The 27,664-nt window shown below is 38.7% G+C and overlaps 1 protein-coding gene across 9 annotated transcripts in view; it reads left to right on the top strand.

Moving 5' to 3' along the window:
- LOC127837943 (uncharacterized protein C5orf49-like) overlaps positions 1–23,927 on the top strand; it is a 50,816-nt gene extending 26,889 nt beyond the window's left edge. For 5 of the 9 annotated variants that reach the window (XR_008029558.1, XR_008029551.1, XR_008029557.1 and 2 more), the window contains one exon: positions 1,320–2,310. Coding sequence is in view for 3 of the 9 variants with exons in the window: in XM_052365403.1 (XP_052221363.1) it covers positions 1,320–1,609 (290 nt within the window). In the remaining 6 variants the exon portion in view is untranslated. Of the gene's footprint in view, positions 1–1,319; positions 2,311–18,090; positions 18,293–19,626; positions 19,783–21,469; positions 21,587–23,595 lie in introns of those variants that run through there. The other 4 variants (XM_052365406.1, XR_008029553.1, XR_008029554.1 and 1 more) reach the window with 4 other exon arrangements.
- The last annotated feature ends 3,737 nt before the right edge of the window (positions 23,928–27,664 follow it).

Here is a 27,664-nt window from a genome sequence, read left to right as displayed (position 1 = left end):
AAATGCTTTATATTGATAAATGTAAACATTGGATCTAAAAAGCTCCAGTAAAAAATCAAGAATAAAATTAAAAAAGGACAAAAATGTAGACCGCATGAGGGCTCGAACCAGTGACCCCCGGAGTCCTGGAGTAAAAACCAATTAGACCGCTCGGTCATCCTGCCAAGTATATATGAAAGACGTAGTTTATACTTTATATAAGCAATCTTCGTAGTTTCACAAAATTAAACGACAACAACAGAACTCTCCAAATTATTCAATCGTTTCGCGTTGCAACGCTTTATAATTTTCAGGTTTTTAAATCGTCAAAAGATGCATATAATGGCTATATTAGACCATGGTTAATGTTCAGTATTACTGTTTTCCTCACAAATATCATAACTAAAACGAACATTTGCGAATCTGAAACAACTTTTCATTGTTGTCAATTTACCCAAACGTGAAAAGATCCCTTTAAAAAGAGCACGTTACTAATTATCAATCGTATCACATCTGGAAGGATTTTACTTGCAATTGCAGTTGTAATGTTTCAACTTATAGGAGACGTAATTGAATGAAGCGTTTTTGATAAAACTGTATGGGTTTCTCCCTTAGATAATGAAATTTATTGGAAAATTATTTGTGTTGAATAAGTCGTTTTTAAACGCTTATCAACTATTTAAAACATTTAAACAATTTAAAGTGTGTTGAACATGTTTAAAGACGGATATATGAAAAAAAATATTTAAATAAAAGCATCAAAAGACAAGCATATACTGACTATATGTTATATCCGTCCATGTTATCAACGTAATTATACATCGGCTAATACATAAATACCCAGATAAATGATAGTAAACATCAAAACAAAATCCTGAGCATCAAAAATATTAGAGTAAAAATGTATAAACCGTGAACCACGTGTTCTTTAAACGTGATTAACATGTTGAGGATTTGATGTCAGTTGAAATTGTACAATAAATTGGGGTCAAAAGCGATATAACGAGTTTGTTAAACATCTATATTGGTGTCACCCTTGGATCATGCTATTTTATTAAAAACAAATATGTGTTGGATACTTCGTTTTCAAATACTGATCAAACAATTACAAGTATATACACGGGAAGTAAAATTTGATAAGAAATATAAACAGCACGCATATAATACGTATGCACCGATTGAAAATGTAAAAGTATTAAGCAATACTTCCCAATGTATTGTATTTCTGTATGGCAATAGGTTCAAACGTTTTAAATTTATCAAAATTATCACCCACGTTAACACTTGTTACCGTAGTTAAAATGTTAGAAACTGTTATAAATGTAAGTGAATGTTTACAGATTCGTCGAGTTCTGTGTCACCGACACTTCCGGTGTGTATTGTACTAAATAGCGCAAATCCAGCCCAGTGTGCATATCCTCTACCAGTGCTGCCTTGCATAGAATACATTGTATTGAAAACTATTACATGTTCGTCTACCTGGCTACGCAGTCTGTTCAGCACATTACTGACACTCGAGCAAAATGCTGTGTGTGAACTGACGGGGGTAAGTTGTCCAGGTACATTTATTAGTTCCGCAAAAGTATCGTGTTTTAAGAATACATTAGAATACATTAGACATTTTTTTTAAAGAGTGCGACGTTCTATGGGAGGCTTTCCGTGGTCTGAATATAACGAGACTTAGTCTGCAAATAAGTAAAATAAATTATGCAGACTTGATGTCGCAGTCACTTTCATCGCTCACTCATCTGGACACGCTTAGTATTAAAGTGGATGATGACAGGCACGGTCTGTGGAAGGCTCTCCATGGTCTGAATATCAAGAGTCTGAGTCTGAGTCTGATTGATGGGTATGGAGATTTAAACGTAAAATATACAGACTCGATGTCTCAGTCACTTTTATCGCTCACTCATCTGGACACGCTTAGTATTGAAGTGGATGATGACAGTCCCGGTCTGTGGAAGGCTCTCCGTGGTCTGAATATCAAGAGCCTTAGTCTGAGTGGTGGATATGGAGGTTTAAACGTAAATTATGCAGACTCGATGACCCAGTCACTTTCATCGCTCATTCATCTTGACACGCTTAGTATTGAAGTGGATGATGACAGTCCCGGTCTGTGGAAGGCTCTCCATGGTCTGAATATCATAAGTCTGAGTCTGAGTGGTCGATATGGAGGTTTAAACGTAAATTATGCAGACTCGATGTCCCAGTCACTTTCATCGCTCATTCATCTTGACACGCTTAGTATTGAAGTGGATGATGACAGTCCCGGTCTGTGGAAGGCCCTCCATGGTCTGAATATCAAGCGTCTGATTCTGAGTGATCGGCACGGATATTGTTACGCTCCGTTAGTGCGCTCCTTATCATTGGTGGTTAATGTTTAACTCAAAGTCCGATTCAACTTCAAACAACTTTTATTCAGTTTCCACGAATAACTCAACAAAATGTTTTATTTCCAACAACAAAATGACCTGCAACCTTTATTAAGGTTTTACAATACTTTCAATCTTGCGACGGTAAACTGCGCGTCAAAATAGATATTTTTGACAATGGACATTACACTCGTAAACGGGACTTCATCGAATTTGAGGAACAATGACACTTGCCAACGATCACAACCAAAATAGATTGAATACTTTCAATAATGCTCAAGTTTAATGAAATATGTTAAATGTTCGCTTTATTATCTGCTTACAAAGGTATTACTGTTACTATAAGTTACTTAAATTACTCACGAAAAGAAAAAGTACTTTTTAAGAAAAAATTGGCGTGGATGTTGCCTGCCTTAAGGTTTTGACTAGAATGAATCTTGTGACCAAAATTTGGTCACTTTATATAGCCGCGGCGTTCCACTTGTGACCAGAAATTGGTCACTGTGACCAGAAGTTGGTCACTGTGACCAAATATTGGTCACAGTGTGACCAAAAACGGGTCACAATAACTGCCGTGACCAATTATGGAACGCTCGCACGCTTAACACTTATAAATAATAAAATAGACTTTAAATGACAAAACAATTTAAAACAGACTATATGAACTAAATAATGACCTTACGTCTGCTAAAAATAGTGCAGCTTTCTTACCTAAAGCTTAAATATAGCGCCGGTGAGATTTATGTTTACACCGCTGTGTGTTGCTATGCAAAAATTACCCACAAGTCGACATTCCAAGATGGCGGACAGTGGAAAAATCACATGCCGATTTCTACTGAACATTACTAATAACAATACAAATAATGAAGATATACGTATAACAAGCATGGATTCGCGAAATATGTGTACTCAACTTTCACGGAGAGTTATGTTAAGCTATAAACATTCAGTGTTAAACATAGATAATTGAAGTAAAAGTGTGTTTACGAGCAGACCGTTTTCAAGTCAACTTTACAACAAAGAACAGTGGCAGGATTCTTGGTAAAAAATGGTAAATTACAAACATGGTTTGATTTATATGTTAGTGGGTCTGTGTATTATCAGATTCATGTGCATATTCTACTTATTATGTTTGTAAAAACACCAGACCAACCGAATGTCACTGTACACACAAGTATTTAAAAGGTAAACATTTTTGTACTTAAAAAACAGCTCACTACATTACCCCCCACAAATTTTGGCTAAACTCCTGTAGCCAATACACATTTAAATAAAATTCCACTAAAATGTCATGTTCCAGAATATCCAAGTATAACTGTCCATATCGAGCTTCTGTAGAATTAATGTTATAAGATAACCGTACACATTTAAAGACAATTTAAGTTAAACTCAAACATTACATATAGTTTTTAAAACATGAACATTAATTAATTAAATAAATGTCATCGTCATACTAGTTCGAGCCATTGTAAAACAACAAAACTATTAACGCAGTAAATGTAATATGGCACAGTTAGTGTTTTTTATTTAAGTTATTTTTTTTCAAAGCGTCCCGAATTTCCTTTAACACATTAAGCATGTCCCTGTGGTTTGCGTTTATTGCGCTCAAAATTGAAGACTGTCCCTCCCTTATTGCGTTGACCATCTGTGTAATTGACTGCCTTATTGCATCAACCATCGCGTCCTGGACTACAGCTGACGTATCCGGGGAAGCTGCCATCGTAGGGGAGACCACAATTTCCTGTTCTGGTGTTGCCGTCAGTAGCATGGGACTCCTCGCATCCCGCTGTTCGTCAGGTGTAAGAGATGGTACCTGCTGATTAGGTTCCTCATGAGTAACCGTTTTCTGATCATCAGTGGCGACCAGAGATACCAACCATTCGTTGAACTCCTCCTCCCCCTCGACGTGCTCGTCCATCAAGGGCGTTGGGGCATCATATTGGTCTATTTGAGGGCTAGTCGTCCATCCTGGCTCGCTGGATAGAGCAAAAGAATTAGCTTCCGTGCCTTCCTTTTGCCCTGCAATTGAGACGAACGCAGACGGTTGAGTTGGCGTGATCGTCGCTGGCTTCGTTGCCCAAGGCCCCTCATGAATAGCCCTGCTCGACGCTTGCCTCCCTGTCATAGCCCTGAATAGTTCAAGGCCCGACACTGGGCCATGATTATTCGTAGCTTGTGGCAAAACAGCGTTGACTGGTTCCCCCGGTTCGTCAACGGCTTCAATCAGGGTTTGGATGTCAATTGGGTTTTCAGCCTTGTTTAGCAAAATGTTTGAGTCCGGAAACCCAAGTCTGCTTACTTCCTCCACATGCCGCTGGTACTTTTTAACATGGTTCATTAGCTCATTCTCCTCCATACACCGAAAGTTGCACAGGCTACATGAATACGGCACACGGTCGAGAGACACGTGATACTTTAATACATGGGCTATCAACCTCGATTTCCGATCTGCTTTCCCACATACACGACACTTATACTTCATATGCCGGTCATCAACTGCTCGCCACATGTTCTAAAATAAACAACCAGTATTGACGTAACACCTTGATATTATTACTAAACTTAATGATCTTGAGAAGCGTCATTGTTCCTTTTCGCCACTAAACGTAAGATTATACTTTAACTAATCATTTTTTTTTGTAATAGCCCCCCACCCAAATAGTAAACAAAAATATAGTTCTCCTATATGCATTTTGATTTTCTTTTTTTTTACGCAACGTTTTTTTTCGCGCAAGATCCTAAGTACTCATTTAATATTGCTATTATTATTTTAATTCTTATTTATTTACTTATCTATTTATTCGTTTATTTATTATCAGCGTTTTCAATATCACGGTTCCCATTACGTTTTACCAACTCCCTTATGTTCATCACGTTGTAGTTTCTTTACCACACTTATAGCCCATTTAGGTATGTTATTACCGTCGTACGCTTTCAATTTATCGTGGTGCACCAATTTGGTCGCGCCATCACGGGTCAATTGTATCACGAAGTTTAATGGCGATTTACACTCAATTACGACATACGGACCTTCGTACAATCGTTTAAGATTCGGACACACACCTATTTTTCTGTTTTCGTGTAAATACCACACAAAATCACCCCTTTTGTAGCTGTGGTGAACGACATTAGTATCGTATATTTCTTTACTTCTCTCCGCCCTTGTTCGTAACAATCTACGAGCTATTAAATGTGCACGCAACATACAATCACGCAGGTACTGAACGTATTCGTCACACGACGTGACCGGGTTCGACTCTTCATTTGCGTAATTATATATGAGGTCCGCCGGCACACGAATCTCTCGACCAAGGCACATCAAATTAGGGGACAGGCTTGTCGTTTCATGGGGCGTCATCCGATACGCCCCCGCGATACACCCCAAGTGAAGATCCCATTCTTCCTGCTCGTCAACTAAAAAGGCTCTTATCATTTTCAAGAGGGTTCTATTGAATCTTTCGGTCTGGCCGTTCCCTTTTGGATTTTTCGGGCTTGTTCGTGTCTTTTTAACGTTCAACATCTGGCACATATCCTTGAAGACGCGACTCTCGAAAGTAGAACCTTGGTCGCTATGTATGCTACAGGGCGTGCCCACCGTGCAACAAAGTCATTCACGATTCGTCTGGCACAGTCTTCGGCCCGTTGATTGGGGACCGCCAACACTTCTACATATTTAGTGAAATGATCCGTCATTACTAAAATGTATCGATTCCCTCTCTCTGTTTCAGGGAACGGTCCCATATAATCTATAGCCAACGTGTCCCACGGTGCTCCCGCTCTTAATCCACCCAACGGCGCGTTCGGTTTCTTGGTACCAAGCTTATCAGAAGCGCAGATGTCACACTTTCTTATCGTCAACTTGACATCCTTCTTCATTTCATACCAGTAAAACCTCTGGCCAACTATCTCCTTGGTTTTCTTCACTCCAAGGTGTCCAGATAGTAGCGTTTCGTGCAACTGACGCACCATTTCTTCACGCTGATCTTTAGGGAGTATCAGCTGATAGAATTGCCCAGTACCATTCCTTTTTACAAATTTCTTGCATAAAACGTCGTTAACTATCAACAGCTGCTCCCATGTTATCCAATAGTGTCTTGTTTCTTGGCTCATCAGATCTATTTCGCTCTTACTCGGCCTCACGCCTTCTCGTTTTGCTTTTATTATAACGGCAATGTCAGGGTCCTTGCTCTGTTCTGCCGCTATTTCCGCTGGAGTTTTGTCGTACAACCAGCACTGGCCACCTGACTCCACCTTTATAGAAGTAGACGTTGAGGCTTGTTCGTGTTTTGCTGGCTGAGGGCTACGAACAACTCTAACTACCGCCTTGCATTGCTCATCGTCTTCTTTAGGTTCTTGACCATCACATTGTTTCAGTTGATATTGCATCAACAGGGACCGTCGCTTACACTTCTGACACGGCCCACACTTCAACGTTTCACTCATGTCTACTTCACTACACGTGCAATCTTTTGGTGTCGCGCACCTCGACAACGCATCACAATGACCGTGTTTTTTTCCAGGTCGATATTCAATGCCAAAGTCGTATGGCGCTAAAATCTCAATCCAACGTGCTATTTTGCTACTCGATTCTTTCAGGCTAAACAGCCAAACTAAAGCCTGGTGATCTGTGCGCACTAACAATCGCCTACCCAAGAGATATTGCCTGAAATATTGTACAAAGAAGACAACTGCCAAAAGTTCTTGCTCGGTAATACAATAATTCTTTTCGGCCTTGTTGAATGAGCGGCTACCATATGCGATAACCCTCTCTCTACCTTCTTGAACCTGTGCCAGTACTGCACCAATTCCTACCCCCGACGCGTCGGTATCCAGCACAAATTCACCTCCGTCATTCAATGGATAGCCCATTATTTCAGGTCCCATCAACGCTCTCTTGATGTGCTGAAAAGCGTCCTCACACCTGCTGTCCCACAAAAATACCGCATCCTTTTTTGTCAGGTCAAACAGGGGTCTTGCCACTTTTGCAAAGTCCTTAATAAAGCGCCTATAATAAGAACCGGTGGCAACAAATTGTTTCACCTGTTTTCCGTTAACAGGTGTTGGCCAGTTTGCAATCTTCTCAACATTAGAAGTATCCGGAAGTACTCCATCCTGGGAAACAATGTGTCCCAAAAACACCACTTCACTCTGCAGCATGTTACACTTGTCTGGCCGTAATTTTAGACCCGCTTGCTTCATTCGGTCTAACACCTGGTCTACCCTCAATATGTGCTGCTCAAAGTCCTTCCCAAAAACGACCACATCATCGATGTATACAAGGCACTTGACCCATTGCAAGCCTTGTAGTACTAGCTCCATTGTTCTTTGAAACGTACAGCTCGAATTGTTTAAGCCAAAAGGCATTCGTGTCATTTCGAATTGACCGTATTTGCATACAAATGCACTTTTGGGCCTGTCTGATTCTTTGAGTGGTATCTGAAAATAACCACTGGTCAAATCAAAACTGCTGAAAAGGGATGAACCGGCGACAGCATCTAAACAATCCTGTATTCGAGGCATAGGAAAGCCGTCAGGTTTTACAAGCGCGTTTAACTTCCTGTAATCAACGCAAGGCCGAATTGCACCCGACTTCTTACGCACCAGCACAATTGGAGAGGCCCATGGTGAGGTGCTCTTTCTAATGACCCCCTTCTCGTGTAGCTCTTCAATCGCCTTTTTCTCTTCTTCCGCATACGCCATCGGCACACGTCCTGGTCTTTGTTAAATCGGCGGCGCATTCCCGGTATCAATCGAATGTTCAGCCAGATTTGTAAGGCCAATGTCCCACTCCGCTTTGGAAAACGTCTCACCGTATTTCTTCAGTAACCCTGCTACGACACGCTGTTGTTTCACATCTTTTCCTATGATCGATCTTTCATACAAATCGCGCAAATGATCCGGCACTTCATTTTCATCAGCTTCTGGAAACACATTTAATATATTAACGGGCTCCGGTGTAACCTGAACTCGGCGCACTGATACTCTATTCACATCTTCAGACTCGGCATTCGCAATCACCTTAACAACGTCTTCAGCTTCTTCTGCTTGTGCTACTTGCATGTTCTGTCTTAACCGCACCTCGTGTGAGAAAGGGTTTAATACTCGCACTTTACACGTAGGATGCGCGTTCACATTCACTAGTGTCGTGGCCATCAACAACTTATGTGTATCTTTGAAGGTCGCTATCGGTTCGACAATAAAGTCCCCAACATTCACGTCGTCACTTTCCTGCCTTTCAATAAATACATCTATAAGTGCCTCAGATTCGCCAGGTACTGTCACATCGTCTGCTACAGTAACTATTCTGATAGGCTTGCCTGTATGTTTGCCGATGCAAGGTATTTCCACACCATTTATGACCATCACCCTTTTGCTAATCAATATATCAGCTGGACCATTCGTTTCCGATCCTAGGACGTCGTATCCCAGCAGGACATCGTCTTCAATCTCTGCCACTTCGGCCTCACACTCCAACTCCGCTGGTCCAACCATGAGCCGAAACCCACCCATTCCTAACTCCTTAATGGATGTCCCATTGGCTCCTACTAGGTTGACAGACCCCTTCAGAATCGGTTTCTCTGCCGTCGACATTCTATTGTAGACCCTCTTGGAAACGATAGTTTTCGTTGCGCCAGTATCCGCCGTAATAACTACTGGTACACCCCTACAAAGCCCCTAACATAGAACCCGTCTCCATGTTGCTTCCCTGCGGATACACCTTTTGCAAATTGCATTGCAATCTTCGCATTGTTATTTTGGTTCACAGCCATATCAAAATTATCTGATGGCTTGGTGTTATTTTCAGTGCATTGATTCTGGCCTTCCGATGTATTCATTAATTGGACCACTCTTTGGCCGCAAGAGTCGGTCCCTTCCCGTTTAAATGTCCTTCTATTGTGACAATGGGGTTTTCTGAGCGGTTGTTTGGTGTACTTCGACATTCCCTCGCGTAGTGCCCCTGTTTATGGCACCGGAAACATTCTACGTTTCGTCTTCCGGTACCCGACCACCTACTAGACCCATTCTGTCGTTCTAACTTTTCAATTCTGCTCAGCAGCGTCTTGATATCGTTGTTATTAGTTTCTTCGGTTTCAACTTCCATCTGATTTCTCACCCCGTCACTCGATCCTTTAGGTGTCCATTTCGCATTAGGCCTCTTCGCTGCTGAACCCTTTCCACTAGCATCTCGATACGACCGGAAGTCGCGTTCACCGGAATAGCTTGGAGTTACTCTCCGAACATTGTGCTTGTCCCTCCGTTCACCCCTACCGGACTTCCGTATCTGAATGTAATTCACGGCGTAATAGACTGCCTCGTCAATGTTTCTTGGGTCCTTATTGAACTCAATTTCAAATTTGAGCTCCTCGTCACTCAGGCCGTCGAGAAACCTTCTTACCAAGTCCTCGTCTCTGGTACGCCGGTCTCTGTAGCTGTGCGCCTTGTCATAGAGACGCTTGAGATCGGCCGCATATTCCTCCAAACTTTCACCATGTCGCTGGGACCTTCTGCTGAACTTGGCGGCGAACGCACCTGGTGTCTCAATTACCCTGAACCGGCTATTAATTTCAGCAATTAGCTCGTGGTAATTGTTGATGATATGCGGCGATAGCTGCGTGAACACAAATTGGGCTGCAGCACCTTCTAATCTGGGAAGCAGTTGGTTCAGCCTCTCGTCTTCGCTCCAGTGGAACCTGCTCGCAATAATTTCGAATTGTGCAATCCAGGTAGCCCACTCTTCCTTTCCGGAGTATGCCGGCAGTTTTACTGGAAGCGGTTTAGCGACAAGTGGAGTAGCGAACCTAACCCCGTATGGTTCCATGTCGTTCGCATACCTCACGTCCGGACCGTAACGCGCACTGTCCCTTGTTTGACCGGCTTGTCTGCGATCGTAGTTAAGTATAACCTCGTCCAGTTCACGCCGTCCACCGTCGTATCGATGGACATATGAACCCCTTTCTTCTGCACCGGTACCATCCTGGTACCTAGGCACACTGCAACGCCCGTGGGAGATTATATTTTCGTACACCTGCCGACACCCGTCTCTGTATTCTCTCCCTTGCAGAGGCCCTGCTACTCCGTTCCGCGTATAAGTAGCCGACCCCGACTCAACAGCGCTTGCCCCAGTGCTCTTGTCCTTGTTATTGTGTGTGTCCATGCACATAGCGGTACTACTTGTTTGGCGATCTTGTTTCAAATTGTTCAACTCCCGAACAACATCTTTGAGCACAGTTGCGATACTCGCCAACTGCGTTTGGAACACCGAACCCTCGGTCGATTGGCCAACGTCGGCGGTACTGTCCACGTCGTCGTCCCGCTCCCTTTCGTGGCTTGCCTGTACGTCGCTGTCTTCCTCCTCATTTTCAGTCCCTCGTTGAAAACTTATTTCGCTATCGACTCGATTTGGGGAAAGCATGTTTAGTAATGTTTATTACTTTTCTCGCTTAATATAATTTTCAGTTAATGTGTGTTTGGAAATACATTCTATTTTATTTATTTAATGTGTATGTCAACTCTAGTGTAGTTTATTATTTATTTATTTTCTATTAGATGTGCTAAATATCTCGTTTATAAATAATTCGATTTTGTAGCGTAAATATCAAGCGTTAATTTGTTGCGGTTTTATTTTACATTAACACCAACTGTTTATTCTGCGTTTCGTTCATTTCACTGGATCAGCATATAATAATTATAACAACTGATCCCACCGCTACGTCACCATAAATTATGTTACGCTCCGTTAGTGCGCTCCTTATCATTGGTGGTTAATGTTTAACTCAAAGTCCGATTCAACTTCAAACAACTTTTATTCAGTTTCCACGAATAACTCAATAAAATGTTATATTTCCAACAACAAAATGACCTGCAACCTTTATTAAGGTTTTACAATACTTTCAATCTTGCGACGGTAAACTGCGCGTCAAAATAGATATTTTTGACAATGGACATTACACTCGTAAACGGGACTTCATCGAATTTGAGGAACAATGACACTTGCCAACGATCACAACCAAAATAGATTGAATACTTTCAATAATGCTCAAGTTTAATGAAATATGTTAAATGTTCGCTTTATTATCTGCTTACAAAGGTATTACTGTTACTATAAGTTACTTAAATTACTCACGAAAAGAAAAAGTACTTTTTAAGAAAAAATTGGCGTGGATGTTGTCTGCCTTAAGGTTTTGACTAGAATGAATCTTGTGACCAAAATTTTGTCACTTTATATAGCCGCGGCGTTCCACTTGTGACCAGAAATTGGTCACTGTGACCAGAAGTTGGTCACTGTGACCAAATATTGGTCACAGTGTGACCAAAAACGGGTCACAATAACTGCCGTGACCAATTATGGAACGCTCGCACGCTTAACACTTATAAATAATAAAATAGACTTTAAATTACAAAACAATTTAAAACAGACTATATGAACTAAATAATGACCTTACGTCTGCTAAAAATAGTGCAGCTTTCTTACCTAAAGCTTAAATATAGCGCCGGTGAGATTTATGTTTACACCGCTGTGTGTTGCTATGCAAAAATTACCCACAAGTCGACATTCCAAGATGGCGGACAGTGGAAAAATCACATGCCGATTTCTACTGAACATTACTAATAACAATACAAATAATGAAGATATACGTATAACAAGCATGGATTCGCGAAATATGTGTACTCAACTTTCACGGAGAGTTATTTTAAGCTATAAACATTCAGTGTTAAACATAGATAATTGAAGTAAAAGTGTGTTTACGAGCAGAACGTTTTCAAGTCAACTTTACAAGAAAGAACAGTGGGAGGATTCTTGGTAAAAAATGGTAAATTACAAACATGGTTTGATTTATATGTTAGTGGGTCTGTGTATTATCAGATTCATGTGCATATTCTACTTATTATGTTTGTAAAAACACCAGACCAACCGAATGTCACTGTACACACAAGTATTTAAAAGGTAAACATTTTTGTACTTAAAAAACAGCTCACTACAATATTTGAATGTTAAGCATGCAGAGACGATAGCACAGTCACTGTCATCGCTTAAACAGCTTGAAAAGCTTTCAATATTTTTGCGGACATATATCGACATAAAGCTACCTCAATCATTGAAGTATTTAAATATCTACTGCGTTACATTGCTTCCATCGGAATTACACGAACTTGTGGGCACACTGTCTGCATGTACTCGTACAGTTGAGAGTAAGCTGGATTTCGGTTGCGCTTCTTTCAACGATGTCAATGTAAAACCAATTCCACCAGAGGAATACATTTCAATCCAACAAGAACTGGGGACTCTGAATCATGTTGCCGTGAAACGATTCCGAATATTACACCGGAGAAAAACCAATATTTGTGAGTATGATGCCGCAATTAGCAATGGAATCATTAATCGAATTGCAATGCGACTTCTGATTACTCCATCCTCAAACTCATGAATCGTCGATAAATGCGACTGCAACACGTGATAATAACGAGTACAATTGTATTCATTATGTCTCGAACATTTTAAATAAGAATGATATATCTCTCTTGGATAGCAAACATAGACAGTAGGCATTGTCAAACATTAATTTAACAAGTTTAAATAATCTTAACATTTTTGTGACGTGTTATTGGTGTGTTAATGTTATAAATGGAAAATGTTTGATGAAATGCATGCCAATTTTTTAAAAGTATTTAAAGTATACAAACACCATGAATTCCAAAACGCCACGCAGTTTCATTTCATAGCCAATACTGGCTATCATGAACTGTTTTTTCTACAATATTTATGTGCGAAGCAAATTATATGTATGCGTTGTTTCTAGTTCGCGTTAAAGCACATATTTATGTACATCTTGTGAACATATTACAGATCTGCTTAAAAAAAGTTTCTATAGCCATGAATATTGCAGAATATCCAATACATTTGATCCCTTATTGACTATAGAATTCCAAGTGCTTGTCGTCTTAGAATAAATCATATAATAATGTTTTAAGTTGCTTCTTGCAGACGGTGCGTGTCATGTTGATCTTAATGTTTGTCTTTACAGATTACAGTAACAGTATATTGTTGTACACACACACACACACACACATATATATATATATATATAATTGACTATCGTTAAACACAGTTTTGCCTTCAAGATGAGAAAACAAACACTACCGAAATAGTATAGTGTCACAATAAGAGGACAATCGTTTAATTATCCAACCACACATGTTTGCCGTACAAATCGAAAAGTTGAAATCGTTGCTGAGCCCATGAATAGGCTGCCCTTATTTACCAGTTTGCTATACTGAATTCAATTTTGTATCAAATGCACAGGTTGGTCTTTAGATACGCTGGCCGAAATAAGACTTATGTTCACATGACACGGCTATGAAAGTGTGATTCAAATGTGTCGAAAGAAAACTGCGTGTAAATCAAATATTAACATAAGATATATTTATATGTTGAAGAAATACGCATATAATAACTTAATAAGGCATGTGAGGACACCTATGATGTACACTTTGGGTAGTATAATTTTTTTCCATTTACACTAACGTGTGGTTTGACAATGATATTACACACTGTTTTCATGCGGTGAATATATATGTTGCCAACAAGTGAAAAACACAATAGTAAAACTTTTGTTTTCAATTTAATTATTTAGAAAAATAATTTTCAAACTTTATTTCAAAGTCAACATTTTACGCCGACTTCCTTTTTAAAAGATATTTCTTGTTATAATAAGTTGTCTTTTATATTCGGTTATAGCGATTATAAAGCATTTTTGTTGTTGTTTATGGTATACCTGTAGTTATTGGTGAACTCATGTTCAACATTTTATAAATTGAGAACTGTGAATATTAGCAAACTTAAGCTTCTACTATTGGGTTGTTTGCCCCTGTGAATACAAAAGATCGCCGCTATTTGTTGAGAACAAAAGAAGGTTTCCCAGACATCAAATTAAACCCTGCTGTAGTTGCATGCACTATCAACGAGGTTAGCAACAGGTATATACTAATAGTTAAACTTCATTTAGTTTGTATATAAAAGGTAGTCTTTTTACAATTCTTGAAATAAAAAAATAGAAGTGTCCTATAATGTATGTAATTTTCTACAGAGAAAACAAAATGTTTCTTTCATGTTCATCTTGTTGCAAAATGCTGTAACATTTTACCAAATGACAAATGTTAGCTGTCCCAAATTTTAAGCTGGGCTGTCAGTTGTAGTGGCAGCCATTGTGTGAATACGTTTTTTGTCACTGTGACCTTGACCTTTGGCCTAGTGACCTGAAAATCAATAGGGGTCATCTGAAAGTTATGATAAATGTACCTACGAAGTTTCATGATCCTAGGCATAAGCGTTCTTGAGTTATCATACGGAAACCATTATATTATTTCTGGTCACCGTGACCTTGACCTTTGACCTAGTGACCTGAAAATCGATAGGGGTCATCTGCGAGTCATGAACAATGTACCTATGAAGTTTAATGATCCTAGGCCTAAGCGTTCTTGAGTTATCATCCGGAAAAAATCTGGTGGACGGACGGACATACAGACATACGGACCGACATGTGTAAAACAATATACCCCCTCTTCTTCGAAGAGGGCCATAATAAATTAGGTCATCAAATCCACCAATACCTTTTCATCCTAATCATGCCATCAAAGATTTAAACCTATATTACCTATAAGGAATTTGTCGATATTGATTCCAACAATAATTTATATTGACACATTTCAAGAAACTATAAAACAATCATTGTCACAATGAAGTAGCATCAACTCCATTATTGTGATTAGACGGTAAATTGTTAGTAATAGTAAAGTGACAATTCCAGAGTTCCAGCCCTTTGGGTTATTAACCTGAGAGTTGAAATATTGCAACCAGGTACATACTCCTGCAGGAACGACAACTCTGTCAAGACGGAATAACAAAACTCCAGGAAGGGGAAAGACTAAGAGGGACTTAAACATTCTCATAAAATTTCACTTTTCTAAATCATCACATTCTTCTCCCCAAATATCGGTTCCTGCTCCTACGCATCTGCATTTTTTTTGTTCCGGGGAAATGACAATACTATAAGTAAGTTTTAAAATTGCATATAGACGTATACTCTCTTAACCCTATCCCCATTGGAAGCAAAGTGAAAATGGCTATGGGCAAAGAGCGTAGAACCAGAACAGCCTGCAAGTTACTCGCACAGGTGGAAGTAACATACAATGGATAGTATTTTTTTTTTTAGGAGCCCAATATATTCAAATAAATATATAAAATCTTGTTTAATGAGGAAAAAAATGACAAAGAGCCATGAAAAAAAAATCCCCAATGTTATGGAATCATAACAAGGTCATTAACTTGAATTTATCATAGATCTGTCTTCGCGGGTCGCACAATTGTCACACATAGCCTTAATCCAAAGCATCCCTTGATCCTCCTATGGACTATTGGACAACCTTTCAAAAAATGTTTACTTCAAAAAAATATGTCAAGCCGTTAACTCACAGTCGGTCGATAACCGAGCAAAATTTCGAGCCCGTTTGTCAACCGGATTAAATCTTCGACAGACTTTCAAACATTATTTTTTAGTGTTTCCCCTTAATTGATAGCTCGCGTCCAATTCCTTTAAAGCAACGAGGCATGTCACATAATGCATGCATATGCAACCACTTACCCCTAAAAACTAATTCCAAAAGTTTATATTTTCTTCACAACAACTGTTTTAACTCTAAATTTGATTTACTTGAAAACGAAAGTAGCCATTGCTCTTGAACCCGGCTTGGCAGTGAATTACACTGATAGAGCCTGACACAGAAATATCCAATCAACAACAACAACGACGCTTCGACAAATGTTAATAAATGATAAATACTAATCATTCTGATTGTATTGGAATGGGTTTTTAAGGGTAAGTGGTATTTTAGATTTAATACAATAAAGTCGGCAAAATAAAAAATACGCACAGCAAAACTTATTTACAGTCCATCAATTCATTTATTGAGATCGTTCATGTCAAAGACCTATAGATAACATGTATAGGTCTTTGTTCATGCGGTTCCCCTTTTTTCCATAACACCAAGATTCTGCTATGAAAACATACGAGGAAAGTTGTGTACTGCGTCACCTGTTTCGGTCGATTGACTCCAGACCTAAATATTTCGGTGAGAGTTGTCCTAACAGTTACATTTAAATAGTATTGACTATGTTGATATTTTTGTAAAAAGAGCAAAAATAGTAATAGCAAAAATGATTAAAATGTCGATGGTAATTAATTCAGATTTCAATCTGTATTGTTTATGTCCTTATTTTTTTGATAAACACTTCGAGTAGCCGTCGATGTTGACATTTGCTATGTCCACACAAAACGATGACGTCATTCGTCACTTGGATAGAGCGCACGCGCAATAAATCTACCATCGACCGAAATAGGTGACGGACCGAAACAGGTGACTGGACGATACCTGAATTATTCAGTTTCCGTTTCTTTGCTCTTTTTCCCATTGCTCCTGAAGTTGGCAAACTGAGATAAATTAACCAAACAAACTGAAAATCGCTTTAATTTTAATCTGAACGTCTGCGTTTTTGGATATTTCCCGCCATGTGTCATTCCTGCTTTAGCCCGACACCGCAGTAATCGAATAAAGGTTAAATACCACTATGATATTTTGACGCAGCACATTTTGAAGATCAAGCTCAGAAGACAAACACGAATTTATCCTTGACAACAGCAAAAGAAAAATGCAAACAACTTAAGTAGAGTCCTAACCTGTTGGTATTTGGCTGGCATTTAATGTTAAATCAAACAACAATTGTTCTTTATTTAGCAGCGTCTTAGTCACGCTAGCTGAAGCATGACGAGGCAGCTGCCTCGAATTATATTTTAGGACGAAACATTACATTTTTAAATATTTCTCGGACAAAATTATTTCAGAAAAAAATGCCAGTTACTTCATAATCGGCGTTTCAAATGGAAGCACATTATAGCAAACTGTGCACTTCTTGTTGCGTTTTTGTAAAAGATACAACAAGATACAAACTTTTATTTAAAGTCAGTTTACAGTAATAACAGTTCAAACATTAGCTATACAGTCGACACTTCTTATCTGAATTATCGCTGCAAGAAATTCTCAGAAGCGTGATGGGTAAATTGTGTAAGCACAACTTTTTAGTATAAATATTATAGGTAGCACAACTATTAGGGCTCTGCTCGATTATATTTTCTCAAATGTAGTCCTTTTTAACAAGAGACACCTTATACCGGTAAGCAGTGACTATCGCATGTATTTGTAACTTATCTCAATGTAGATAAAGATGATTTCTCCAGACACAAGCTAGACCTAAATCCTACTCGTGTGAATCATAATACAATGTTGTAAGTACTTTTTCCTCGAACCTAGGCATGCTGCGTAGCTTAAATTTGTATTGATTTTTTGAACGCCTGCGTTTAACGTGTTCAGTTCCGGTATTTTACAAAGCGCCGATGGAAAATCTTCAATAGATTCTAAAGTTGTAGATAAAATTTCAAATAATTTTTCTATGATACATACAATATTTTCTGCATACACAATTATAATGCATTAATTGTATCAATCATTTTTTAAATATATTATAATATTAAAAGATCTCAACGATTAGTAGTATGAGCCTGAATTAATTTCATGACTTTAAAAATTTCTTCACCATTGCCATTATGTACTTTGTAAATGACGTAATGACGTCACACAACGTCAAGCAACCCGGACGTTTAAAGACGTCATATCCTGACGTTCTTATGTCACTTAACGTCGTTTCTATGACGGGTTAAATCAAGGAGACGAGGGAATTGCTGCTTTGTTTGTTGATGATATAAATTAAAAAAAATAATAAAAAATAATTTAATATTAAAATGGAGGACGATGGAAAACAAATGTCGCTGTACGGTAAAAGGATTTTAACCCCACAAGAACAAATGGGGTTGTGGAAAAACATAGTCTGGGTAAGATCAGAATGTAAATGTTTTATTATTAGATCTGCTGCTTGAGAAACTGGGGTAGACAATATAGTAAACAAAATTATTAGAAATGAAAATAACGAGGTGTTGATTAAAGATGGTCACATATCTCATAGTACACAGTATAAATGATATCAAACGTATACATATAAATATGTAGTTAATTTCCATAAAATCTTTTGTCATTTACACTCTTTGTAAATAACGATATTTTAATGAACACATATATACAATGCAGTATAAAGTTCTTTACTCATAAAATTATTGATAATCGACATTTTGTAGTAAAAAGGTTCGGTTGGATTTACGTAGCATCATCAATGGAAAAAGAGAGCTCAGTAAAAAAAAACACTTGATGTTTGTGTTGGCAACTTTTATTATAATTCTGATGTTCATTGTGTTTGTATGTGTATTAGTGTATGCTTTCCAGGGTATTCAGAAATCTTATTCGTACGTTAAAAATGACACATCTATTGTTTTCTTTCCGAAAATACAGAAAAGTATTAAACAATCGATGTTTCTCATTTCCACGCATATATTTTTTTATTTGTAGTAATTTTATATCATTGGGTATCGATACAATTATAAACAACGCCAAGCAATATTTTCGAATTACGGTCTCGTCGAAATACGATCTGACCTATACAAAAAAAACTTTAGCGTCAAAACAATAAAACAAAAACACTTCAGTACCGTTAATTAGATTGTGAATCATAGTTCATATTCATAATGATATCATTCACAACGTTTTTTTTAATGTTACACCTGCTGATATTTCCACGCTCCTTAAAGGGGGCCATTTAGAGTTGTAAAAAATGTTTAAATTACCGATTTTAAAGACCACTATATTCGGTGACACTTTATTTTATGAATACTTAATTTTATATTATTGTCATTTCCAAAATTTAATACTGTATCAGCGTCGATTTGCCCGTTTTGTGCCGCTTTCCTGACATCCATGTGGTATTGACAGTGCAAGTCTTATGAAATAAAAAGCCAAATTTGTTGTACATTTCGAACTCGAATGAAGATTCAGATAAACACACATATTTACTAAAATAAAGTTCAATTATCAATCAATGAAATTGATAAGTGGAATGTTTATTTGATAAATTGCATAGTCGCGAATAAAAAATTCAACCTAAAAACAAAAAAAGATATCTGGTCATTTGATAAGGGACAATTTTGGTTATTGTGTAGAACTTTAAGTGGTACCTTTTTGCTATTTGTTTTGGAAATAAAACATTGTTTAAGTAATGTAAATGACATTCTGAAATGCATTCAAACACATTACATGTATTACGTCTTTTCTCATCCAGAGGACAAATAACATCAGCCGGAAGCATGGTACGGCGGTCAGTGAAGGTTCCCAAACCTGGCCTTCCGGTCTGCGATACTGGAGCCGGCACGAGCTAGACGACTTTATAGCAGACCGGAAGCACACCTTCCTGGGGGCTCGCATCCGACCCACTGTGGTACGTATACGCGTAATAAGTCGCCGTGGCGTAGTGGACATGGTGTCCGCCTAACGACAGCGAGGTTACGGGCTCGTTCCTCCAATCTGAGAGCGTTTTTTATATCTCCCCAAATGACACCAAGTAGTGGTTCTTCCCAGAAAACGGACTTGAAAGCGTTTCAATAAGCCTAAGGATTTTGATGAATTCGAGCAGAAATAAAAAGGTTGAAATTATAAGCGAGTGGATATTGGGCGGCGTGATTGCGATCGAGACAGCGGCGGAAGTGGTGGTATAGATTACGTTGCTGTTGGCGGTGGTGATGATGGTGGTAGAAGTTGTTTTAGAGTTTGTTGAAGAGATGGTGAGGATAATGGCGATATATCTGGACTAATCGTGGTCGTAGTTTCGTAGATATGGGCTGGACGTGGTCGTAGTTTTGTTGGTTGATATAGATTTCAATTATAACGTACACAAAAAGATGATGAAAACAAGGGGTTGGTGGGTAATTATATGAAAATAATATTGTTTCTTACTCATGATTGTATAAGGTCAATTTTAAGAAATATTGGTAAATCATTTATTTTTAATAATGACTTAAAAAGCATACTAACGCCATTCGCTTTATTACTTTAAACGGTAATCTTATTAGAGATCTTTAATTTATTGGTTATCAAATATACAAAAGAACAGCTGCGACAGTTAGCCTTAAGCTTTATGAGCTTCACGTGTCAACGATTATTAAACCATTATTAAAATCAACCTCTAGATATTGTAATACTAAACCCGTTTTCGCAAAGCTTCTTAGATTACATAGAAGCCAAATTTCATACATTCAAAGGTTATTTTATGCGAAGGTATATTAACATTAACATGTTTTAAATAAAAAAGGTATACATTCATTGAATGCATTTCATTATGTTTGACATTGATACTTTTTTTCTTACAGATAATTTCACCTGAATTGTTCCCTTAAGTGTAGGTCATGTTAAGATTTCCAAACGAAGCTTTGTGATTCCGGCCCTTTACCAACTCCAGCATAGGCCTAACGACATTTTTTCACGTTTCGAATTAGGCTGACGTAATAACATATTACATAGTCTTTCCCATTTAAAAAAGTCTACGTCACGCCGCTTACGATATATTTAATAGTGTGCAGTGTTCTGACCGTATATACATATAAAGACAGACATCCTGACATTATATGTAGGCTGTTGTCGTGCCGCCTGACGACATGTAAGAATATTTGCTTTCGGCTTACGTTAAAACCCGATTAAAACGTTTTCATATGTTACTTAATCGTGCCTCGTATCGTCCATAAACGTGTGTGCATTGCTTTCTGTAGCCAGTATTTAAACCATTCAACGACATACTGCATATTTTGATACACCCTTATTGTATACCACCCCTTTCTATGTTTTACTGGCTGACGCCTTACCCCTATAGCAGATGTATTGATGTTCTATAACAGGTTGACGAAATGTCCCCTATATTGGATGTTTTTATGTTCTACAACGGGTTGACGTAATGTCCCCTATATCGGATATTCATAATCTACAACAGGTTGACGAAATGTCAACTGTATCGGCTGTTTTCATGTTCCACTACTGATTGAACATAGGGCCATATACATTGTTTTCATAATCTCATATAGGTTAACGTAACAACCCTCACCCTTAACGACAGATGTTTTCATGTTTATACATAGGCTGACGTCATACCCCCATACGAAAGATTTGTCAACCGCGGAGATGGCTATGACGCCAAGATGCATCGTGACGACCGGAAGAGCGTCAACAAGATCGGTTATTCCTTTCATGATGAGGTAAACAGCCTCTATTTCCGTCGACTTTGTGCACATCCTCCGTTTAGTAAATATGGGCATCGCTTTTGGAAAACGTGGTTTAATGCTTGTGCGTCAATTGCCGTCTAATATAAGCCTGTGTAGTCCACACAGGCTAAGCAGGGACGACAGTTTACACTCTTGTGTTGCTGTTTTTTCGTTCAAATGATTCTAAAATAAAATTTAGTCTAGGCAGAAAGTGTCGTCCCTGATTAGCACATGAGTAGTACACAGGCTAATCTGCGACTATACTTTATGAACATGCATTAAGCCTTGTTTTCCCAAGGCGAGACTCGTATATGTGCTGTCCAAAAGCGGTGTAATACATTAAGGGACCAATATAATTGTCTGTGTTGTTGAAATCTTTTCAAAGATTCCACGAACAGTTTATAGACAGAAAACCGACTTGAAACTGCTTTTGTACGTCAAAGATGCTCAATGCGCTCGAGCAAAACACCCCTCATATTTTTACACTAGGGAACAAAAGAACGGACAGAAACGAGTTTCAATTGTTCTATACTTTACTTTGCTAAGGTAGTATACATACGTTTATGATATAGTGAGATTAACATATTTCATTTAAATGACTAAAAGCCGTTTATTAGCCCATAAATGCCGTCGTCATTAAATGCTTTCTCATCAAACTCAACATCGTTTTTTATTTGCATATGATATACCGGTACACAACACTCATGTGAGCCAAATTATTAACATGACCTGACTACGGAATACCATTAGTGCCATTGTTGTTACACATTATAATCCAGAGGGAGACAATGCAATAGTAAGGTGGCGACAATGCGATAGTACGATGGCGACAATGCGATAGTACGATGGCGACAATGCGATAGTACAATGGCGACAATGCGATAGTACGATGGCGACAGTACGATAGTACGATGACGTCAATGCGATAGTCATATCGTACTGTCGCCATCGTATCATCACATTGTCGTCATCGTACTATCGCGTTATTGTTCTGTCGTAATCGTATTATTGAATTGTCGCCATAGTACTATCGCACTGTCGCCATCGTATTGTCGCACTATCGCATTGTCGTCATCGTTCTGTCGCATTGTCGTCTATCGCCTTCAGGTACACATGCGCACATCGTATTTTTTCCTAGATGGAACCACTTTTAAAAATACTTTACAATTCGGCATACAGTTTGTCACAGATCGGGTTTCAGTCTTATTTCATTATAACTTTAACCTATTTCATAGTACATCTTTATAAAGTCATCCATTTTGTTTCTTCAATAAGAATAGTTTGTGTACCGGAAGGCGATAGTCGACAATGCGATAGAACGATTGCGACAAAGCGACTATGCGATACTGCGGTAATGCGATGACGACAGTGCGACAATATGATGGCGACAGTGCGATAGTACGATGGCGACAATGCGTTAATACGATGACGACAGTACGATAACGCGATAGTACGATGGCGACAATGCGATGATGCGATGTCGACAGTACGATATGAATATAGCGTTGTCGCATTGTCGCCTTCGTACTATCGCCTTGTCGCAAAATCGTACTATCGCATTGTCGCCATCGTACTATCGCACTATCGCATTGCGTCCTCTGGATTTTAAAGTGCAACCCACGATGGCACTAACGGTATTCTGTACCTGACAAATAGTTTTGCTATTTAAAAGAGGGTTATATAGCAGCGCTTTGTCTTGGACGTCTTGTTTGAATGGTAAAGGGCTATCGGGTAGTTTTACCCTTTGTTATAAACAGGAAAATCAGCAACAATAATGTTAGAATCACAGTTGTATCGAATGGAAAAACACTTTGTACATTGTTGATAAAAGTAATTAGCAGAAAGTATGTTGTTGTTTTTTAACATTTAAGGAGCGGCAGCGAACAGTTCCATTGCTTACTGAGACAATAGTTTTTAATTAAATAACAAATTGGAATAGTTGAAACGAGAAATCAGGGGACATAATGCTTAATCTATATACATGTATATATAAAACATTTTAGGAGCGGCAACGCACTGTACCACTGTTGTCGTCATCTACATACGGGCACCGCCTGGGTCAGCCCCTCGAGCCATTTGCCCGTGGCCACGTGCGCGTTGAGAGGGCCGGCAAGGGGTTCTTACACACGAGGGGCACAGGGTTACCTCCCATTGAGGACATCTCGTTGAAATGCAAACTTTAGAAGTGTTTCCTTATTTATATTTTTTATTTGCATAATCATACTTGTTATAAAATGATTTTGATATTGAAACATGAATGTCAACGCAGATTTGTGAAAATTGTCAAATGTAATTATTTAATATGTTTCCCTTTAAATTAAATATTTGTTTCGCATTTAACGTTTCTTCTCAATGCGACGTTTCAATAGTTAAGCTAGTTAAATTAAGTCTTCGTTTCTTCAAACTGCTACGTGTCATTTCGTCTTCGATGTTGTGTTATGTAGTGGCTATCATGTCTATAATGGTTGTATGTAGCCGTTGTGAAAATCCACAAATACCTTGCATTTAACGAATTTTCCTAATTCCGCCACCTTTTAGAACACCAAATATAGCAGACACGTTAAGACGCCATTTTGTTTATATTTTGTACAGTAATACATTAAACATAAAACTGCAACACAGTTATACATCATCATAATAATAAGTGACGACGCTCGCTTTTTTAATTTTTCGTTTAAACGAAGTCTCTAGTATATATCCGGTCTATTCGGAAAGTGTCGTCCTTGATTAGGCCGTACGGACTGCAGCGCCATGCGATAATGGGTCTTCGGCCATAGCGGACTGCAGCGTCATGCGATAATGGGTCTGCAGCCATATACAGCCAACGTAGCTGCAGACTAGCATGTCAATTTCAATGCGGTCAGGAGCTACATCGACTGTTAAGGAGACCACGAATTCGTGTGTGACTTCAAAGCGGCAGCTCGCGATTAGCTAGCGTGTGTGACTTCAAAGCGGCAGCTCGCGATTAGCTAGCAGTAGGTTGTGCGATTGTTCAATCTGGTCTTCAGCTTTACTCGCCGCATATGGCATAAAACCCATCTTCGCACGTCATTTGATATGTTACACAATGTAAGCAATGAGGACACTACAATTGAACAGCTGGGCCCACCGTATTTTCTCAGAGATTAGCAGAGATTATCAGCTATGTTTAGCCAATCGATTTTGTTTTCTCTCGTGTATATTTACGGCGTAACACCAAATACATATGACAGATCGGTTCATTTCTTAATGTAATGAATGCACACTCGTATAAATAAACATGTATCATCATGAATGCATAAACACACGGCAAAGAGCTTTTTTGGAATTGTGTTGTTAGATAGTTGTGTTTTGGTCTTTACATGCCCTTTGCTTGCCGTTTACGCAAGCCAAGATTATTATAAGTAATGTGCCTTGATGGAATTGTTGTAAATGCATAACACAATTCAGTGAATCGATAACTACACCTTGACATATATAATTGCGACAACTTTAACGCCGTAATATGATTGCAGCGTTACAATGTAATTTGACTCAATGCAACATTGGACACATCACACTCCATCATTTGTCGATTCTTTTTCATAGGAACACGCAACAACAGCTGTCTGAATAACAAAAGAACGCCATAAAGTATTTAAGTATTTAACTGATGTAATTAATACTTGACATCATCTTTTTTTCATGACAAACAATGTTCATTACTCAATCAGCTCGATTACCGCAAGCAAGTCAGGAAACAAAAATGCACTAAATATGTATGAACAGACTAAAATAAATTGTCTTTTAAAGTAATCATAGGTTATTTTTGTTACTGTTGCTACATCAGGTGGGTCTATCACACAAAGTGAATTCCGGGCATTTATATCAGTAAATGCGTATTATGCAGTACAAGTGTATACCTAAAGGTTGTAAGTAATAATTTCTTCTCCAACAATTATTTTAAAAAAGCATTGTTTCATAATTTATCTCTTCACACAAAATGCATTCCCAGCTGAAATAATTTTTATGAACATGAAAACAATAGCAATTATTACAGGTAATATGTTGAAATATACACGATGTAACCATACAAGAGGTTAAATAATATGTATATAAAGAGAACTCACACGAACGTTAAGCCTGTTTGTTAACAAATGTTGACTCAAACAGTTAAACAATGATCAAATAATATTTAGATTCTCGCAAAGACACTTTGATCTATCATTTCATCTTTCATTTGGTGGAATATTAGAATAACCGTATATTGAAAAGTCCACACTGTACAAGTCTTTGATCACGTCAACAACATCTCTGCTGACGCCTTCATACGCTTTTCTTAACGCATTTTCTCGTTGAATTTTATGTTGTTCCGACGACAAAGTATACTTGAATATTTCCGCCAAAATTATATCGGATACTAGTGACGGATCCGAGCTGTTCCGAATGGATTCGAATGTGTCTTGCGGGTATCCTCGGTCCTCGCGAATATAGCCCTGTAAGTCACAATATATCAAATAAGTTCCTAATATAATTTCCGGAATTCGGATTGTGCCATCTATAGTCTCGCCCTTCTTTAATCAAGGGCGACACACGACACACGAAGCGATACACGATATTTTGCGCGACACACGAAGCGACACACGATATTTTGCGCGATACAAGAAGCGACGCGAGAGAATGTACCACGAAATATCGCCCTTGTGTAGATAGCCCTAAAGGCGATATATCGTGGTAAATGTCGCGTGTTGCTTCGTGTCGCATATATTATCCGAATCTCGTGTATCGCGGTCTAATTTCAGACCGCGATACACGACACACGAAGCGATACTCGATATTTTTCGCGATACACGAAGCGACACGCGATATTTGTACTGTTCAAATATCGCTGTAATAATATCGCCTGTCGACTCTCGCGTTTTTTAAACGGTGTTTCAGTAATTTTTAGCCATTTATTATCAATGTGGCTGTCCATGCTTGATGCTCATGCTTGATGACGTAAAAATATCCCCTTTTTGTCTCCCCTGATTTTTGAAAACGCGAGAGTCGACAAACGATATTATTACAGCGATATTTGAACAGTACAAATATCGTGTGTCGCGCAAAATATCGAGTATCGCTTCGTGTGTCGTGTTTCGCAGTCTGAAATTAGATCGCGATACACGATATTCGGATAATATGGGCGATATTTGAATAATAAAATATCGTGTATCGCGCAAAAAATCGTGTGTCGCCTCGTGTTTTGTGTGTCGCCCTTTGAACGCAAGACACGATATTTTGCGCGATACTAAAAGCGACACACGATATTCTGCGCGATACACGAAGCGACACACGATATTATGCGCGATACACGAAGCGACACACGATATTCTGCGCGATACACGAAGCGACACACGATATTCTGCGCGATACACGAAGCGACACACGATATTCTGCGCGATACACGAAGCGACACACGACATTCTGCGCGATACACGAAGCGATACACGATATTCTGCGCGATACACGAAGCGACACACGATTTTCTGCGCGATACACGAAGCGACACACGATATTCTGCGCGATACACGAAGCGACACGCGATATTTACCACGATATATTGCTCCTTTGGGCTACCTACACACAAGAGCGATATTTCGTGGTACATTCTCGCGCGTCGCTACGTGTATCGCGCAAAATATCGTGTGTCGCTCCGTGTGTCGCGCAAAATATCGTGTATCGCTTCCTGCGTCGTGTGTCGCCCTTTATGAAAGAAGGGCGAGATTACAGTTGGAACTTGCCGGATTCCGCAATATTTCAATGGTAAAGCGACAACTTTAGCGAGAATAAATGCACATTTGTTTACAAAGAGGCCCCACATAACCATAAATTTTCTTAAAGAGCATTCTAAGCTGAATCGAATAAGGATATACAAAAAATCTGTTATGTACAAAGCAAAAAAGACCTCGACACTAATCAAAATCGACTGTTTATGATCAGGTTTGTGGGCCGTTTTCTAGTGGGATGTAACCTGTTTCAAAGCAATGCTTTACTACAGTCTCTATTGCAATCATTTTTAAGTGATTAATAAGTAAACACCTGTGCTTACCTTATCACTATCTTCAAAATATAAAA

Source organism: Dreissena polymorpha, chromosome 7 (assembly GCF_020536995.1).
Source record: "Dreissena polymorpha isolate Duluth1 chromosome 7, UMN_Dpol_1.0, whole genome shotgun sequence".
NCBI lineage: Eukaryota > Metazoa > Mollusca > Bivalvia > Myida > Dreissenidae > Dreissena > Dreissena polymorpha.
The sequence above is the reverse complement of the archived record's forward strand: the minus strand, read 5'-3'. Positions and strand labels throughout refer to the sequence as shown.